General features: G+C 38.9%; 1 protein-coding gene across 1 annotated transcript in view; it reads right to left on the reverse strand.

The window, feature by feature from the left end:
* Window positions 1-4683: 4683 nt before the first annotated feature.
* LOC121316924 (A disintegrin and metalloproteinase with thrombospondin motifs 6-like) overlaps window positions 4684-17281 on the reverse strand; it is an 86348-nt gene continuing 73750 nt past the window's right edge. Inside the window, exons 20-25 of the mRNA XM_041252306.1 lie at window positions 14980-15118; window positions 12727-12856; window positions 11684-11888; window positions 10282-10458; window positions 8297-8453; window positions 4684-5259 (exon numbers count right to left, since the gene is read on the reverse strand). Coding sequence (XP_041108240.1) covers window positions 5150-5259; window positions 8297-8453; window positions 10282-10458; window positions 11684-11888; window positions 12727-12856; window positions 14980-15118 — 918 coding nt within the window. The 3' untranslated portion in view covers window positions 4684-5149. The remainder of the gene's footprint in view (window positions 5260-8296; window positions 8454-10281; window positions 10459-11683; window positions 11889-12726; window positions 12857-14979; window positions 15119-17281) is intronic.

Consider the following 17281-nt stretch of genomic DNA (forward strand, 5'->3'; position numbering starts at 1 on the left):
TTTTTGCAGCTAAATTGTGATAAAGCTGAGGTGATGTTAATTGGCTCCTCAAAACAGCTTTGCAAAGCCAATAGTGTCAGTTTATTAATAGATGGTGTGGAAATAAATTCTACTGCTATTGCAAAAAATATTGGTGCAATTTTTTACTCTGCATTGTCTTTTGAGTCTTGTAGCAGGGGGAGATCTGTGCTGACTCTGCTGGCGTGTCGACAGTACTGCAGGAAGAGGGCGGCAGTCGTCCAACAACCGCCTGTGAGTCATGGCAGTGACACGGGGAGGTGGGAAAGTGGGTGTGTGGACTTTCCCCCTCTCTGAATGGCTGAGAGGTGAGTCTTGGAAGATTGCTAGTCCTATAAAAAAATGCTCTGCTGTTTCCTCAGGTCTGCCCTTAAACACGCCGAGAGTGCGGAAGCGCTGGTCGAGGACCGAGAACCACTCGGGAGAAACCGAAACTGAGTGTGTCAGAGCGAGACAGTGAGAGCGGGGAACCCTTGGGCAGACCCTGAAGCATTGTAACGGAGCAGGCTAGTTAGCCGGCAGTGTAGGATGGTAATCCGGGTCACACGGGTAGCGGCGACTGGGATATAGCTGTCAAGTGCAGCACCTTTTTTCTTTGTAGTTTTGTTACTGTTTTATTTTCCCTGTTTCTTTGTGCCTTCTGTTTTGAATTATTGTTTCGAAGCCCCTGCAAGGACACCGGTATTGTGTACCATCGCTTGGTATGCCCGTGGTTCTGTTTACCACCGTTGGTAAATCAGACCACGGACCCACAGCGCCATCTGTGTGATAAAAAGAAAAATAGCACCCTGAAATAAAACTGGGCACCTGTACGGTGCTGCTTAAATTCACCTGTCTGTCTCCTGTGTCAGTGAATTACCCACCACCCTTCCACAAGTCTCATGATAAAAACATCCTGAAAGTGTAATTCTTCCACTTGCGTAATATTGCACATTTAAGACTCTGTCCATCTCAGATGCATAGAAGCTTATTCATGCTTATATTTCCACACACATTGATTACTGTAATGGTCTGTTGGCTGGGGTGTCTGGCAGGGTCCTTCAGAGACTCCAGCTGGTACAGAATTCAGCAGCTAGGGTTTTAATCAGAACTGCTGGATCTGAGCATACAACCCCAGTCCTGGCCTCCCTCCATTGGCTGCCAGTGAGGTTCAGGGTCAATTTTAAGATTTCACTTCTTACCTACAGGGCACTTAATGATTTGGCTCCTAAATATCTAAAATACCTGCATGTTTATGTCCCCTCTCATGCCCTTTGATCAGCTGATCTAAATCTTTTAATGGTTCCTAAAGCTAGGCTTTAACTTGTTATGCCTCGTGCCTATGGAACTCACTGCCACTCTTGGTAAGGAAGGCCCATTCTCTTTAGGTTTTTAAATCTTGCCTGAAGACGTACTACTTTTATACTAAAGATTTTTAAATTGTATTTATTTTTTTAATTGTATTGGTGTTGATTTTATTTTTGTTTTGCTGGGTTTGTTGTATTGTTACTGTTGTAAAGCACCTTGAGATCTCTTGAAATGAGCTTTATAAATTCAATAAATTATTATTAGATGCCAACAGTGCAAAATCCATAAAACATCCAGTCCTACAAACAAAGCTAAATAGCTAAATTACCAAGCAGGCACACTCATAGACCGCCTGCATACTGATGTTCTGGGCCCGTTCCCCACATCTGCTTTTGGAAATAAATATATTCTAGTTATAACTGATCAGTTTACCTGCTGGGTTGAAGCATTCCCTGGACCCGATCAAGCAGTTGAGACAACAGCCAAGAAACTTGTGTACGACTTTATTGTTAATTTTGGGGCACTGCTGGAGCTACATACTGAACAAGGGCGTAATTTTGAGAGCCCCTTCTTCAAAGATATATGTTGGCTTTTACAAATAACAAAAACAAAAACTATGCCATATCACCCAGCTTCTAATGGGCAAGCAGAGTGGTTCAATCGCACACTTCTGCAAAACCAAAAGTACTGGGACGAACACCTGCCTCTGCTCACAGCTGCATACCGCAGTAAACTCCATTCGAGCACTGGGTTCACACTGAACTGGCTGATGTTGGGGAGAGAAGTTCACCTACCCTAGGACCATGGTTGCATACTGCGGAAATGAATCGCGATGAAATGGACGCCCCAGACTTCCTACAAAATCTAAAGAAAGGCCTCAGGCAAGCTCATCATACAGCTCGACAGCACCTCTGTGCATGTCATGTACGACAGAAGACCTATGACTTGCGAGCCTGAGAGAAGGTCTACAATGTTGGTGACTTAGTTTACGTTTGGGACAGTACTAAGAAGAAGGACAGCCTAAACATTCAGGCACTGCGGAAGAGTCCATTTGTAATTTGTGTGTGCCTTCCACCAGTACTCTATGAACTCAGGGTTAAGCATGTAAGAAGGTTATGCACCGACTGTCTACAACTATTTACCAACGATGTGATCCCAGGATGCATGAGGTGACTGATACCTCTTTTCCACTTTACAACCGAGCCACGCCGGGGCCATACTGAGCCCTCAAGGTGCAGTTAAGGAGAACCTGGGTTGTTTTTCCACTGCAGAGTAAAGCCATGCTACTGACATCACACGCAACAAAAGACAGTTGTTATTATTTGTTATTAATTAACTCAGTTTGCTAAAAGATGTGCCAACAAATGGTGTACAAAAATGAACAGACAAATGGTACAGCTGTATCTTTTATCACTATATTTTGTAAAGATATTCAGGAATGTCTTTATATTCCACAAAGTTTACTGATTATATCGACTTACTTAAGCTCAATTAGTTCTTTTGAAGGTGAAAAAATAAGGTTTTAAACATATGATTTGCCAAAGATATCCCATTTAAGGAGTGCAACGAGAGCCGTAGATGTACGTATGGTACAGTTGTACAGTATTTTGTTTGACTATATTTTTGTAAGTAAGTTTAGAATTGTTTTAATTTCCGCATTTTTTTCTTCTTTATATTAATATAATAAAGGCCAAGGATGAGAAATTTGTTAAAATTTTGTGTTTTTTAGTGTGTGAGTTAAGTGTACCGTACCCACGGTTTATGCCCATTTGCTTCAAATAGTCAGAAATTCGGGCATAAACGTTCTCATTTCTGAAGCATGAATTCCCGAACACTTCTGTCTACCCACAGAGAAACTACAGCGTGGACTTTCTCAGTGTCCCAAGGCTGTACTTTTCTCTCATCACACTCGCTGCCCACCATGTTTGCTGTTTTTCTTTCTGGACTGTACTGACTGATGTAACAAAATGACGAAAACCCTTAACCCCGCCCCTGGCTCTGCTTGGCTCGCAGCTGGATTCAGAAGTCTTGTGAGGCTGGAGATTCAAGGTTTGGTTCTCGCTCTGCTCGACAAATAGCCAGTGGAGAACCACCCGTACCCAGGTCGGATGTGCCAGTGGAGAAGGGGTATGAGACATGAGGTCACGCTCCAGAGCCCCAATTCTCTGAAACCACCCCAGGGTTAGAACCCTGTCAACTCCAAAGACCCAGCAATCGACGCTGACAGTAACAGCGATGGATCTGACGTTCCTGGGGCAGAAGCCCAACAGCAGCCCACAAAGAAACATCTGTCGGCTGCTTGTCGCCATCGTACATCTCGCATAATGAAGACTCCCCACGTCTGGCCCTGATGGCGACTCTGAGCCAATGAAGCAGGGCCCATGGTTGAAGAAAACCCAATGGACGGGCTGTTCATCTGCCGGCCAGTTACAAAGACTGAATTTAAATGTACTGTGTTTTTGTTTAGTATTCCTTCAGTACTTCAGTATTAATTGCTAAATGGTTAATGTTCACGTCAATACAGAGACCAATATGAGTGTTATTGGCAGAAGTGCTGAAGGGACTCTGCACTGCCAGAAGGGCTTGGTGTTACAAAGGGTTAGGTACTTGGAGGTTTGTTATTGTATTGGAACCGGTACCGACCCTTCCTGCCTGTTATCCAATCGCAGGGTTAGTTATTGACCGGAAAAACTGGGATAGTATAACAGGGAATACTGATGTTAGTTGTAGTTAGCTGATTGCTAATAGGCTTATGGCTCGGATGTGGACACTCATCCGTTCTGCGCTGGAGAGAGCAATATGTTATTGCTTGCTGTAAGGTACTGTGATTTTGCCATCCTGTCTGAGAATAAACATTGGTTCATCATTGCAAGTATATCTGCTGTCATTGGATGTATTTCACCCTCAATTCAATTTAATATATATATATCTATATATATTATATATATATATTATATATAATATATATATATATATTATATAATATATATATCATTTCAAAAAGAAAAAGGCAATGTAGTTACCTAATCAATTGATTAAAAATCTATTTTTATCAGGATATTTCGGGCTACAAGCCCTTCTTCAGCGTCCTGATAATTCTTTTTCCTCAATTCTTAACATTATTATGTACCTACATTACCTTATTCTTTTTAATTATTGCTCCTTTTGTTACACAGCACTTTTTCAAATTATTTCAAATTATATATATATATATATATATATATATATATATATATATATATATATATATATATATATATATGACAATATAATCATACTAGAGAAACATATTTAGGAGAAAGAAAGAGCAAAAATATAAAAACATATGTATGTATGCATGTATGAGTACATTTGTACATTTTAAAGTCCATGCATTATTTTTCTACAATGAAAAACCCAGGATGGAACCTGAACTATTTTTTCAGGACTGTAACACAGGGTCTCCTCCAGTCACCAGGTGTTTGTATTTTGTTATGTTGATTGCTCCAGTTGGGTGTATCCTCTCCGTGTGATGTGTCCAGCACTTTTGGATTTAACAAAAAAAAAAAAAAAAAAAGAGCTCTAAATTCTGACTTCACAGAAGTTAAAATAAAATAGAAATCCTGTCAGCATGGGCTGACCAGTGGTTATGTTTTCCACAGGGTAAAAGAGTGTGAGGAGATCCATTCCATTTCTCGGCGTGGCTCCTAGAATTGATGGGCATTGTTTCCGTGGTAGAATAACAAAGCTTTCACTCTTCCTTTCTTTCTCTCTCTCTTTCTCTCTCTCTCTCTCTCTCTCTCTCTCTCTCTCTCTCTCTCTGTCTCTCTCTCTCTCTCGCTCTCTCTCACCCGCTATCTGTGGGTCAGTGTCCTTGGCAGGTCTTGCAACACATCTGCCTAAAGTACGCTCGGCTGCAAAACTTGAACTTCAACACCAGTGGGCAGTAAGCCACTTTGTTCACGTCTTTGCATTCTGGAGGGGAAACATAAAAAAAGAATGAGTACAGAGAAGAGGGAGAAAAATGAAAACACACCTCTATCCAAGTTCTGCATGCCTCCACTAGTATTATCCACATTGCCCTACAGTCCCATAAAGCTAAGCTTTGTTAATACCCCTGGCACTTCTTACCCCAATAGGGCTCATGTTTATTTGAAAGACTGCTTTCTATATTTTAACACTTTCAGAAGTGCATTCTCTTTGGGAGCTGAAAAATTAAGTGTGCCTGAAAATTAGGGGTCATTTTATGTCAATAGCCTGACAACCACCCATCTCACCAATAGTAATATCCCTGTGCACCAGCAGAATAATAAAAAACCTTATTTTAAATAAAACATTTAAAGAAAGCTAAAGTGTAATACTTTAATAACACATAGTACAGTCTTACTGTACTTGCTTAACAAGCAAATTGAATGATATCCTCACTATAGACAATAATGAAGGTTTTGATAAGAGCCAGGTAGTCCTCACTGAGTGCACACGTCAGCACGTATCTATGCACAGCTGCTTCATGATTCAGCTCATCAACTCAACACAAGCACAGCAAGAGAGCTTTGCTAACTTTGGGCAAGAAAGGAGTGGGCTGGAATAATTTAACCATTGCAAGAAATTTTAGATAGTGAAACAGACCATTACAAAAATGCTTGGTGCTGCTCGGTGTAGTAGGTCTATACAGTGTATAGTACAGTTTGTCCAAGCCAATGAGATACCAACAATATAAAAATACAGCAAACGCACCTCCTGCTGTTAAAACCATTTCACAATTACCAAACAAACAGTACAGGATCAGCTGCAAGCAATTACTCTTACCACCTGTAGTGTACTGAAACTGAACTTCAGGCTCTTGCATTCGACTGCATTACCAGCTCCACCACATGAATATACCCTATGGAATCAGTTAAGCTTGTTGCTTTTTTAACATAGAAAATTAAAAGCAGGTTACCATTTTATTAGGGAGACCCTGTTACTATGTGCCATGACTTGCATGGATTTACCTAAATTCCATGATGAACAACTAACAATATCCAGTTGTCTTCTGATAATTTTTTCACCAATAAACAGGATTTCCTAACAGTACATGATTAATTATTGGTAAGGTAAGTTCTTAAACATTCTGGAAACTAATAAGCCATGCAGTGACCTTGACTTCCCTTAAACATTTTTACCATTACCCTCAGACAATAAATTAGAAAATGACAAAGTCCTTGCAGCTACTGTGAGCAGTGCATGAGATACTCATCATAAAATAGCAGGAAATATGAGACGGCATGAAAGGCAGCCTATATTGCTTTTTAGTAAAGTTTCAGGTGACCTTTGGCAGTCTTGATCAAACAGCAATATACATTAGGAAAGGCTCTGACCTAATATTCCTTTTCTGTTAGAAAAGCTGTCTGCAATCTTGGATTAATGTTCTCGTTAACAAAATAGCCTGTCAACAGCGGGAGAAAAAACTGCACAAAAAAAGGTCACAAAGTAGAAAGAACATTTAAAAAGAATGTATCTAATGCACATCCAGTGTTATATTCTGTGTAGTCTATCCAATTATCCATTTGTCTTTTAATCACTTGGAAGAAATTTGCAAAGCAGAGCCCTTTTCTAGGGCCCTGCCTCTGGTGATGCTACACAACAGTTACAAAGCAACTATACTAACAAGGAGGAAAGAATAATATAGTCACATTAAAAGCCACACATTTCAGTATTCCGCCCGACACAGCAGTTTAAAATAGTTTCACCAAACTGCCATGCCATTGCAGCCAACATATAATTATCAGCAAAAAACAAAATTCAAATAATTATAAATCTGGACAGTCATATTTCTGGGAACTGCCTTGGCATTGTTCTTTTTCGTTGCTACTGCCTGTTTCTTGTCAATCCAGAACAAAGTTTACCCTGACCCGCCTGTGGAGCGTGAAGAAATCAGGATCAGCTTAAAGCAAAACAAATCCCACAAATCTTGTTTTGGAACTGAAGAATGTCACCTGAATGAGGCAAAACAGTGGGAAGTGTTTGCTCAACCCAACACAATGTCTGAAGAATGAATGGTGCTCAATCTTATTATTTAAACAGAAACTGGGCAACGTGGAGGGAACCCTCTGTCTTCTAATTCCATTGTAGCATTACTTACTGAAATGCTAAAAAAAAAAAGCTTCCTCTTGACTTTAACAAAAACTAATGTGACTCAAAACACGTTGCTATTCATTGAGTGCAGTAAAATCTGCAGGACAGTAAAGAAAATGGTTAAGTGATTCACTGACTGGAGAATCATCAGTATCCCCAAAGCTCTAAAAGTTTAGGTCTTATGTCATTATATGGAGCGCAAGACTTGGCTATTATCCTTTGCTAATCTATTTCAACAGCATCTAAAAGCCATTTAGGTAACTACAAATATTCTTTTATGCCTAGTTTTAGTTAACTAAATGCAACAATAAACATAATTTATTTTAGCAAGGCGTCCTCATAAAAGGTATACCAGGCTCCATGTGTGGTGAGCTGATCCTGTTCAAAGAAAAAAAACCTTTGTTGTTCTTCCCTCCCTTATATGGACCAGCAGGGTTTATCTCATTCTCCAGCCTACTTCCCTTTGGTATTACTGTTAAGTTTTAAAAACATACCAATCAACCAGCTGACGTGCACTGAAACAATGACCTCCGACACAGCAGGTCATCAAGCTGGTCTGTCTGTGGGGTTTGGTGGTAAGGGGATTTATCAAAAATGGGAAGCATGTCACAATAGCTGCCTATTTAAGCTACCATTATTATTTTATTTGTCCTCACATTAAAACTGCAGTTTTTCATACTGCAAGCCGACTATTATAAACCCAGTTGAAAAAAAAAATTTAAAAAATCACATATTGAAAATTAGAAAAAACACAGTCTAAGATTAACAGGCTAGACTGAGGAACAACAGTTCCCAAAGTCTATAAAAATGTTCAAGGACATCCATTTGCACTAGCGCTGCACTACAAGGTCAGTGTTATTTCCCCCAGTGGGCTTCGCTCAAATAATATACCCACCTTCTGTGCTGAGGATGGGAGTGGCGTCACATTTGCTGTCGCACTGCTGCATGGTCGTCGGCCGAAGACTGTCTGGACAGTCACTGGATAGCTGGCCGGTATACGAGAGACACTGCACCGTCCGCATCTGTTGTCCCAAACCACACTGAGCAGAGCACTGTGGCAAAAACAAACAAAGACATATTCTAAAGACAGCATTTGCAAAAGCAAATAAGATTCATTTGAACTTTGTATTGTGATATTTTACACAGGACTGAGTAACTATAATGTTGTCCCCCATTCAGGATTTTTTCTTATACTGGATTACAAAGTTCTATAACTGACTGAATATAACGTTACATTGTGTAGAAATTAAACAGTGAAAATGACACTGTAGACATAAATGCCCCTTGATAAGCGAGCCACTCTTTTTTAAACATACCTTGACACATTCACCTGCTGTGCTTTTAAAGGATAAATCAAGATGACATGTAGTGGCAGCACTGATAGATTCAAGAGCAACAATGCAATCCTTAGATAAAAAGGGCCCCCAAAACTGTGGAACAATTTAGAGTTCAAGTCCCACCCAGAACAAAACAAGCATTGTGAGAATCCAAACAGTGTTTATTTTATTGCTCAAATAGAATACAGCAGGTATATTCTCAGGGAGAAGTGCGGAGATTCCCAGTGGGTGAACAGGGTTCTTAATTGTCCAGGAAGGAGACAGAATTTCAGCTTTACACATCTTCCAAATAAAGTAACGATTAATAAATAGTACAGAGCTTCAGCACAGACAGATGCAGTATGTCCAGCGTTTGCCTTCAGCAGGATTTAAACTAGTGAACCTATGAACTGAAGGCAAGTGTCCAACGTGTGGAGCCACCAACAGTCTGAGACTGCTGCCCTGCTTGAATTCTCAAATGTGAAATTTGAATTGGAAGTCATTCAACTGCAGTGCTTGAATTAGACTTCTGTTAGGTTTTTTTTTTCTTTAGATTTACATCTACAATTTTCAACTACTTGCTGCCTGCCAATCAATTATTTCAGAAAAAAAAGTTTGCCTAAACTTCAAAATCATGCTCATAAGCACCTCATTCAGTATACTGATTCTGCCTCCCATTCAGTCTCCAAATAAAGGCCTGCACATGTTTTCAAAAAAAGTTTGACACTGAATGTAAATAATTTGCAGCAGGATATAATTATCAGAATGGCAAAATACAAAAAAAATTACTCTGATTATTATTTTTTGTCATTAAAATACCTGGATATATTGTCCAAACTTAAAAATAAAAGCCACAGTTGAATCGTTTGTACCTTTATTCAAAATGTTTATTTTTTATCTAACTGGCCTTATTTTTGGTCCAAGACTTAAATTTCATAACATAAATGCATTCCTTGTTTATCACTTTGAATGTCTCTGGCCTGGCTGCCAACCCCCTATCTCATTTTCACAACATATTCCTGGCATCTTGGTAGGAAGTCTATGGTGCATTTCTGCAGGTAAATGTCAAACAATAACTACTTTAAAACGCCCTCAATGTATTAAATCACTAGATTATGTCACTGCAGTAGTTTTGAAACAGTTTCTTAGAAATTATTTTCAAACAGGATATAATGTTAACAAGGCCTTATAAAACATCACTACATAAGATAATTTATATTCTTGTAGGCACACTAGCAGCTCATTGAGGACATTAACTGGTATAACCCCATCTTGCACTGTTGTTTGGTGACCAATGTCTCTACTGCTGCACAGAAGTGGAAAAACAGGCCTTGAACATAGGAGCTACAAGCATCAGTAGGCATCACACCACCTCCCTGAATACAATGTCATACTCACAGAAAGTAACACCTCCTCACCATGATAATACAACTTGAAACAGTATCCTCCGGATGAAGCTTAATCAAATGTTTTGAAAGTTTTAATACAGGGCACTATTATTGAGAAACCTTTCTTCTGAGAAGAGGTTTCAGCCTGACAGGAGCTGTGATGCCGGGTGACTTACCTGTCCCCATTCCCCGGTGATCCAGCGAGGAGGCGGGCACCGGCCCAGACTGCAGCGGATTCTCACAGGCGGCTTGCTCACATCAGGACAGTGGGAGGGCGGGAAGGTCTTAGTCAGGTCGCTGCTCTTGCACAGGACGATGCGGTGTTTAAAGCCTGGACCACACTTCGGTGTACACTGCAGGAAGAAAATAACAAATGCATACTGATGTACAGTATGTACATGTCTCCCACAAACAGTTACAGAGGTGCTGGCTTCTGCTATCCCTAATACTGAAGACTTCCACAATTCAACACCCATAGCAATTAATCTCAGCCTTTATGAAGTTTTATCTCAGTATTTTAGCACTGTATTTCTGCAGTTTTACCATGCTTTTCCTGTGGTTATACTATGTATTTACCCCCGTTTGCCATGTTGATTAATATGCTTTACCATACCTTGCTATTCTTTACAATGCTTACCTGTGCTTTAACAATGCTTTATTACACTTTGCTAAGCTTTTACTCTGAAGAACTTTTACAAGGGAGCCCTGCGGCAACTTCAGATTTTGCCATTTTAATTTAGAATACAATTGTAATATCATTAAGAAATTGTTAATGCACAAATCATGCCCATAACAAGAACGATAATGTTCATAAGGAATGTCATTATAATTGGGTCAGTTGTTTACATGATATAGGTAAGAATGTAATTAACACATATCCAGATGTAAAGAAAAACAGATTAATAAGGAGTTGTGAAACATTGTTAATCAATTGTGAAAATATGCTGTATAACCTGTTGCTAGTCCAATATACTGTATTACCCACTACAGAACCTAAGGTAGGTAGGCTGACATCAACAAGGTCTTACATTTTGTAATGTACAAATTATATCAAGATGTATTCCATTCATTAAACTCATGTGCCAAATAAATGTAGTCATATAACAGTACTTGCTTATATTTGTTTTTTTAAATGACGAATTGAAAAACAAATTATATTTGCTGAGTTATTTATTGGTAAGATCTTGTGCAAGCACATTTTCCATTTTCTTTTTCTTTCTGTAATGTCACACACACTTTTTTAAAAATGGCTGATGATGTTTCCAAAAACATTTAGCCTCACCATCCAAGCTGAACAGGTTCAACAACCTGTATAATAATTTCATTGACTAAAACAAAAAACAAAAAGCAGCAGCAAAGTTGACAAAAACAATTTAACCCAGCCCAGCTTTCAAAGTAACTCCAGGATAGTATGCTCACAGAGCAAGCGTGTCTTTGAGTTAATATAAATCTGATCCCAGTGCACTCCTAAGGCAGGAAATGTGCCAATTAAAGTAGCCCTGGGCATCACTAGAGTTACAGAATGGAACTGGATCAGCTAATTCCTTACAACAGCAAGAATTCAAGGCAGTGGCTCACCTCTGACCAATCCAGAGCCACCCACTGAGGTGGGCACGACTGGTTGTTGCAGGGCTCTTTCTCGATTGGTCGGTGTGTCAGGCAGTTGCTGTCGTCCAGGCTCTCCTCTTCCGCGGGTCCGATCTTTCTGATGCACAGCACGGTCCGAGAGCGCATTCCCCCGTCGCAGGTCTTACTGCACTCTGACCAGTCCCCGATAAACCACCTGTGCAATAAAGCATTGACATGGCGTCAAAATCACTGCGTATTGATACTTCATCTATAGCTGTAAACACTTAAAACAGAGGACACATCTTAGTCTAGCAGACAAACACTTCAGCAGAAGTGTCTTTTTCAATGTTCAGCTCAACGCAAACACATGCAAGCCCATTCTCCAGCGCTGACATACAAAATAAATGACCACTTATTAGTGTGTAAAAAACGAAATAGTTTATTTAACTCTTTCCATCATATGAATATATTATGTTCTCAGAGCACAAATAAACAGCTTTCTGTGAATCCGCCCCTGTTTAAAGATTTTACCAGAACTATCCTGTTTACATACTGGTAAATGGTAAACAGGTGTTATTTCTATAACTATTTACGGATGTATTTGGAACACCTGTCTGCAAATTATGTTTTAACAGTAATAATGTTGGGCAGTCACGGTCTTGCTTCATTCATTCAAATAGCAAAATAGGCCATTTCTTGACTGCTGCATGAGCGAATACTGCAGAACAGATGTATATCAAAGTTTGTTTAGAATACTTTACTGTCTGCAGCACATTTCCATTTCAGACATTATTATGTTTTAAAAGTTATATCTCCTTGTTTCTTTTTTTTTTGCCCTGTTGATAAATAGGTTGTCTCCAAGTCCAAAAACCAAAGGCCTCCTCTCCGATAACCCTGACCTTGGGAGTGAATGGAAAACTAATGACGCTTGGTAATTCACACAAACATGCTCTGGTTGTCAAACCCTATGACTGATGTAACAGTAGAATAGACACAATGGTTGATTCAGCACAAATACACACACACACGCACACCCACAACAGAAGACTTACTCAGGCGGACATGGCTCAGTATTACAGGCACGCTGGTTCTCTGGTGGTTTGCTCTCTGGGTCACAGTAACTATTCTGCACAACGGAGTTATCGTCAAGCCTTTTACACACTACCTCTTGTTTCTGGGAACCTATATTAACAGAACACACAGATTATGAAACAATGGTACTTTCACTGAAATTTAACCAAAGTAATTTTTAATATCAGAGGAAATAAGATGTACATCATGGTTACTTGTGCAAAAGTACTGAAATGTAACCTGAATACTGTATAGGCCATTGTCTTCTAACCTAGACTTTACTGTATTGGAAGGTATTGACGTTACAAAACAAACCAATAGTGTGTGAGCTCAGATGCTTTCAGAAAGGGCAGCCATGAGGTCACTCCCTGGTGAGGAAGATCAAGAGAATTAAGTCTGAGGCATGTGGTAGGTTTGCCATAAAGCCAGGTAAATCCTGCTTGGTTACAAATATCATAAGTGAGTGTTTGCCACATAGTCCCATAGTATCTGTGGGTGGGCATCTCAAACAGCAAGACCCCTGAATCACTGTTCAAGAACCGTTATAGGCAGATTGATTCCTTAAATCTCTGAATAGCAATGAATACATGTCAGTTCTTGTCAAAGACGGCATCGGTATATCTTTAAAAAAAAACAAAAAAAAACATAACTTTAACACTTTATCATAAGAAACTGACACATTTAAATGTTAATTTCAGAGTGAATAGAGATAACTTAATCTTAACAAGACGATTTATTACTTTTAACCCTAGCAGTGCCCTGGGCTGATCTTATCAGTTTCATTTCCTGTCTGATGTTGCTTCGGTCAACTTAACTGGTCAGGTTTGTTATTTGAGTTTTGGCTCAATAATTTTTCAGAGGAAGGCTTGGATTTCGAAAGGAAACAGCTATGGAACACTTCAGTACTGAAATTGTGTGAATTACTGTCTGAATAAAATGTTATGATTTAATTTCATTTATTGAAGATCGAATATTGTTTGACTGCCTATGCAATTACATTAAGACCTAGAAAGATAATATAAAAGTTGTATTAATAGGAGTTTATATTACTTCAAGTATAAAATGTAATAAACCTAAATAAATACTAAATGAAATACAATGGTATTGTGCAGCAGTTCCATATTTATGAAGAAATTACCTTAACCAGCTTCATTTAATTATGAGCCTTATAAAGGTGTTGATTATAAACACACACAGCATTATAAAATCAGAGGTGTCAGCATTGTCTTCAGTGCAGTTCTATTATATTTCTCAGCCTTGTGAAGCTTGAAGCAGTCAAATTTAAATCACATAGAGCACAGATGCTAGACTCAAGACAAATTATTCTTAACAGGGGCTGACGAATGCAGAGTTATAGTAAGTTTCTCCCACGTGTGTAGTTTTTAAATAAATGCCTATAAAATACCCACAATATACATCCACACAACTTTTTATGAAAAGCAATGTTTTTTGTAAGGTTTAGTGACCATAATCCAAGTGCTCTTCTCCAAAAATTGCGTTTGCAAATATTTTACATGCTTTTAAATGACCAGCTATTAAAACTGCAAGGAACAGTCTTTGTTCTTTTATAAGACGCCTTAATTTGCAGGCAAACAAAAATGCTTTAGTCATTTTTGTGACCGACCACATGAAACTGCTGTCCCAGAGTTAAAATATTTAATTACACAGGAGCCAAACTGCAGGATATCTTCCATCTGTAAAACAGTTGTACTGGCTAACCAAAAAAAAAAAATAATACTTGGGCGCTCGCTCAGACAAATTACATGATAACCACGACACAAATTTCAAATATGAAAAACATGCACTCTGATTTTCTAAGCATTGCAGAGACCAACTAATCAAAAAAAATAATAGTAATCTGTTATTTCACCCCTATGTATCTTACAAAGAAAATCCTGCTACTGAATAATCTTCATCACTGAGCAATTAGCTGTATTTTCACTTTGAATCTGGAGGGAACTCTTCCAAATGTGGCTCAGACATAAAGCAGTGTGATGAGATGAAAGGCCATTGGATGCAATCTCTTAAACATCAATGACATTAAATAAAATCTTGCCTTTAAAAAAATGTGAAATATAATACCTTACAACTCAACAGAAACTTACTTACACTTTTCTTCATATTCATTTTGTTCAGATGAAATTTGTTAATACCAGCATTGAACTATAACGAACAATAAATAGTCCATGCTGCAGTCATAAAACATTAAGATTATGGTAAATGTGACTTATTACCTCCTGCACATGTGGCAGAACACTCTGACCAAGGCAGGTGATACCATGCAAAACCAACTTCATTGTCCCCACTGCCAATGCGAGTAATTGGAACGTTAAACTTGTACTTGATGCCCAGATTCTGTTCCTGAAGGAGAACCTAAAATGAAAATAACAATAACAAAAAAAAGGATTCTTGAAACCTGATGCAAACCCAGAGTGTGACCTAACCCTAAGCAGAAGGCTGTGCGCCTGCCACTTTGCTGCCTTTAATTTTACTTGGAGGTTAGCGGTCATCCTTTGTGTGGGTAGTTTTTTTAAAAACTGTCTGCCTGGTCTATTCCTGTTCTGTTCTGAGGTCTAATGTTTTACGGTTTACAGAATTAGGGCCCTATTCATAAACATACTTGCCGACTGCCTTAATAAAACAAATTTTGTTTAAAACTAACAAAAGCTGTCCATATTGCTATTCATAAAATGATCTGAGTAAACAGACGACTGTCACAAAGCACTTTATGAATGGGTATAGAGTCGTTCAAGAATGAAAACCTGCCTCTTTGTGATGACATTATCAGCATTATTAATGTTCCCTGCGTTGTGTCGGTAGGTGTTGCAAAAAGAAAAACGCAATCCACTGACAGTAGCCTACTACTGAAACAGCTGCAGCTGCCAGTCACGGCAGTTTACAAAACCTGATTCCAATGTCCCTATCATGTCTGCCAAAAAAATAAATAAATAAATAACTTTTTAAAAAAATACTTTGTATTCTGTTTTGTACACTGGTAAACACATTTCCATACGCACACATAAGATTTCCATTTTTAACTCATGGACCAAAAAAAAACCCTCAACAAAAAGCACTATAGGAGGTTGTTTGAATAATAATAATAATAATAATAATAATAATAATAATAATAATAATAATAATAATAATAAACCCTGCTTAAAGCAGGGAATCAATCAGGGTGAGTTTATGTTTATGAATCAGTGAAAATTACACGCCGTATTGCACACTGTACACAAAATGGATAGTTTTGTGATGTGCGACACAAGCAAGCCCAAATTTCCCACCAACTGCATCAGCAGCACTGGTATACTTTGTATTGCAATGCTCCGTGAAAATAAGGAGGTTCACAAAGGCAGTATTCGTCCAAACTGTTTATTGTGAACACAGGTAAAATAAATAAAAAGAGAAGGACCGCTGTCAGCCGCGGATCACGGCAAATAAATAATAACAATAAAATAACTGTCTATTCTCAGTCTCTGACTTCTCAGGCTCTACGCTTCTCAGCGCTGTTTCAAAATGATTATGCCAGAGAATATGTTCTTGTGTGAGTACAGGGGCACTGGAACTACGGGTGCTGGGGATGCGGCAGCACCTCCTGGCTTTGCATGGCTTCCACCATATACAGGGGTTACAGTTTTGTTTAATGGCTTTCAGCACCCCCACTTAAAAAAATGTTCCAGTGCCACTGTGTGAGTATATACTTATATTAAACATTTTCCTTCATTTTCTTTTTGTTACAAAATAGGCAGTGTTAATCACAGGTATGTCAAACTGTATAACAGAGCAAGTGTAATAATAAAATGTCTTAAAAAAAAATAGTCTGGCAAGGCTGTCGTTAGTTTAGATTTGACTGTGGAAAGCGTTCAATAACACCTAGCTATCGGCAGCATTTTGCTGTCGTTCACTCTTATGAATAGCAGGTTGACGCTCAGGACTGATGAAAGCTTTATGCTAATGAGGTAAACGTTAACTTTTCTCTCAATTCGTTAAAAACATGCCTTCATAGACAAAAATCGTTGGAGCTTAACAACGCATTAATAACAACTGCTGTTAAATAGATGGTTATGGATGGAATCCGATTACGTACTCCTGTTTTCTCATTTTCGTTAACCCTTTATGTTTAAATGTTTTCTCAAGGCCATATTTCTAACAGATTCCAAACCTCTGGCCAGACACCCCAGAGTACTATTTCAACAGTAGCAGACACAGGTAATTCTGGGGCTGCTCTAGCTCTTTCAGTCAGCTTGTAGGAGTTTTTGTGTAGACAATCAAGGCTCAATCAGCAGAAATAGGGGGTCCCCAAGGACAACTCTCAAGGGCCATTGTAGTTCAGGCCTTCTTTCTCTTGTGACAGAGAAAGAATGATTCTTGGTGTTAGATCTCCCTCCCAACATGCAAGGGCGCTGGAACAGAGTACCCTGGAATGGATGGCCCGACAATTTATTCACAGTTCAGTGGAAGTCGGCCATCTAGAAAGGGGGTGGAGCTACGGTACACTAAATCATTGACCAGGAAGGTTAACGGCCTGGCATCCGC

This window comes from Polyodon spathula, chromosome 1 (genome assembly GCF_017654505.1).
Source record: "Polyodon spathula isolate WHYD16114869_AA chromosome 1, ASM1765450v1, whole genome shotgun sequence".
In the NCBI taxonomy this organism is placed as follows: domain Eukaryota; kingdom Metazoa; phylum Chordata; class Actinopteri; order Acipenseriformes; family Polyodontidae; genus Polyodon; species Polyodon spathula.